This window comes from Urocitellus parryii, chromosome 16 (assembly GCF_045843805.1).
Source record: "Urocitellus parryii isolate mUroPar1 chromosome 16, mUroPar1.hap1, whole genome shotgun sequence".
Classification (NCBI taxonomy): domain Eukaryota; kingdom Metazoa; phylum Chordata; class Mammalia; order Rodentia; family Sciuridae; genus Urocitellus; species Urocitellus parryii.
The window spans coordinates 18019096-18020341 of NC_135546.1; the positions used below are offsets into that span (position 1 = coordinate 18019096).

The following is a 1246-nucleotide window of genomic DNA, read 5'->3' on the forward strand; positions in this document are numbered from 1 at the left end:
TTGGGGGAACTTCAAGAAGGAGCCCCCTAATGCTCCAGTCCCCCTCTGACTCACCTGCTGTGGCCTCGGAGGTGACCTCTCGCACATCCCTGAGTCCCACGTGCATGTTTCCTCGGGTCGTCCTGCTGTCCGTGGGACCCCAGAGGCCACCCAAGGCAGGCAGCCAGGTGCGCTGAGCTGTCCCCCAGGCCGGCCGCTCACCCGCTGCCCGATGCCTTCCCAGGTGCCTTGGGCCACCTCCGCCACCATGAAGATCGCGGTCATCGGACAAAGCCTGTTTGGCCAGGAGGTTTACAGCCACCTGCGGAAGGAGGGCCACGAGGTTGTGGGCGTGTTCACCATCCCCGACAAAGACGGGAAGGCCGACCCCCTGGGTGAGTGAGGCCGGCCAGGAAGGGGGCGGGGCAGCCCGGTGGCCAGGGCGCATGCGCAGGTGCGGGGCGCTGGGGTCCTGGGTGGGTTCTGGGAGGCAGTGGTCTGCCGTCCACCTGGAACCCTGCTCACCTGGGCAGGCGGAGGGCCTGCAGGCTGGGCCTGGGCCTCTGAGGGGCAGACACAGTGCGTGTGTGCACACGTTGACGCCAGCTCTGTTGCTCTGGGAGGGAGCCACCCAGCTGGGGTCCAGCAACTAGAGGGACACTCCTGAGGCTGAGATCCCTGGAAGGAGCTGCAGGGTTTGCACAGCCAAAGAAGCCAGGCTGGGCCGGATGATGTGGTGCACTCCTGTCATCCCAGGGGCTGGGGAGGCTGAGGCAGGAGGATCCTGATTTGGAGGCCACTCTCAGAAATTGAGCAAGACCTTAAGCAACTCAGCGAGACCCTGTCTATAAAAAATATTTATTTGAAAAGGGCTGGAGATAGGGCTCTGTAGTTAAATGACCCTGGGTTCCATCCCTTGACACCAAAAAGAAGGAAGAGGAACAGAAGAGCAAGGAGATGGAGAAGGAGAAGGAGGAGGAGGAGGAGGAGGGAATGGGGAGAAGAGAGAAGAGGAGGAAAAGGAGGAGCAGGAGGAGGAGGGAGGAAGAGGAGGAGGAGGAACAGGAGGAGGAGGGAAGGAGGACGAAGAGAGGAGGAACAGGAGGAGGAGGAGGAGGAGGAGCAAGAGGAGGAGGAGAAGCAGAAGGAGAAGGAGGAGCAGGAGGAACAGGAGGAGGAGGAGGAGGAGAATGGGGAGAAGGAAAGAGGAGGAGGAAAAAGAGGAGCAGGAGGAGGAGGGGAGGAAGAGGAGGAGGAGGAACAGGAG

General features: G+C 61.5%; 1 protein-coding gene across 1 annotated transcript in view; it reads left to right on the plus strand.

Moving 5' to 3' along the window:
* Positions 1-247: 247 nt before the first annotated feature.
* The window catches only part of Aldh1l1 (aldehyde dehydrogenase 1 family member L1), a 28715-nt gene continuing 27716 nt past the window's right edge, over positions 248-1246 (plus strand). Inside the window, 1 exon segment of the mRNA XM_077793473.1 lies at positions 248-374. Within this exon segment, the coding sequence (XP_077649599.1) occupies positions 248-374 (127 nt within the window).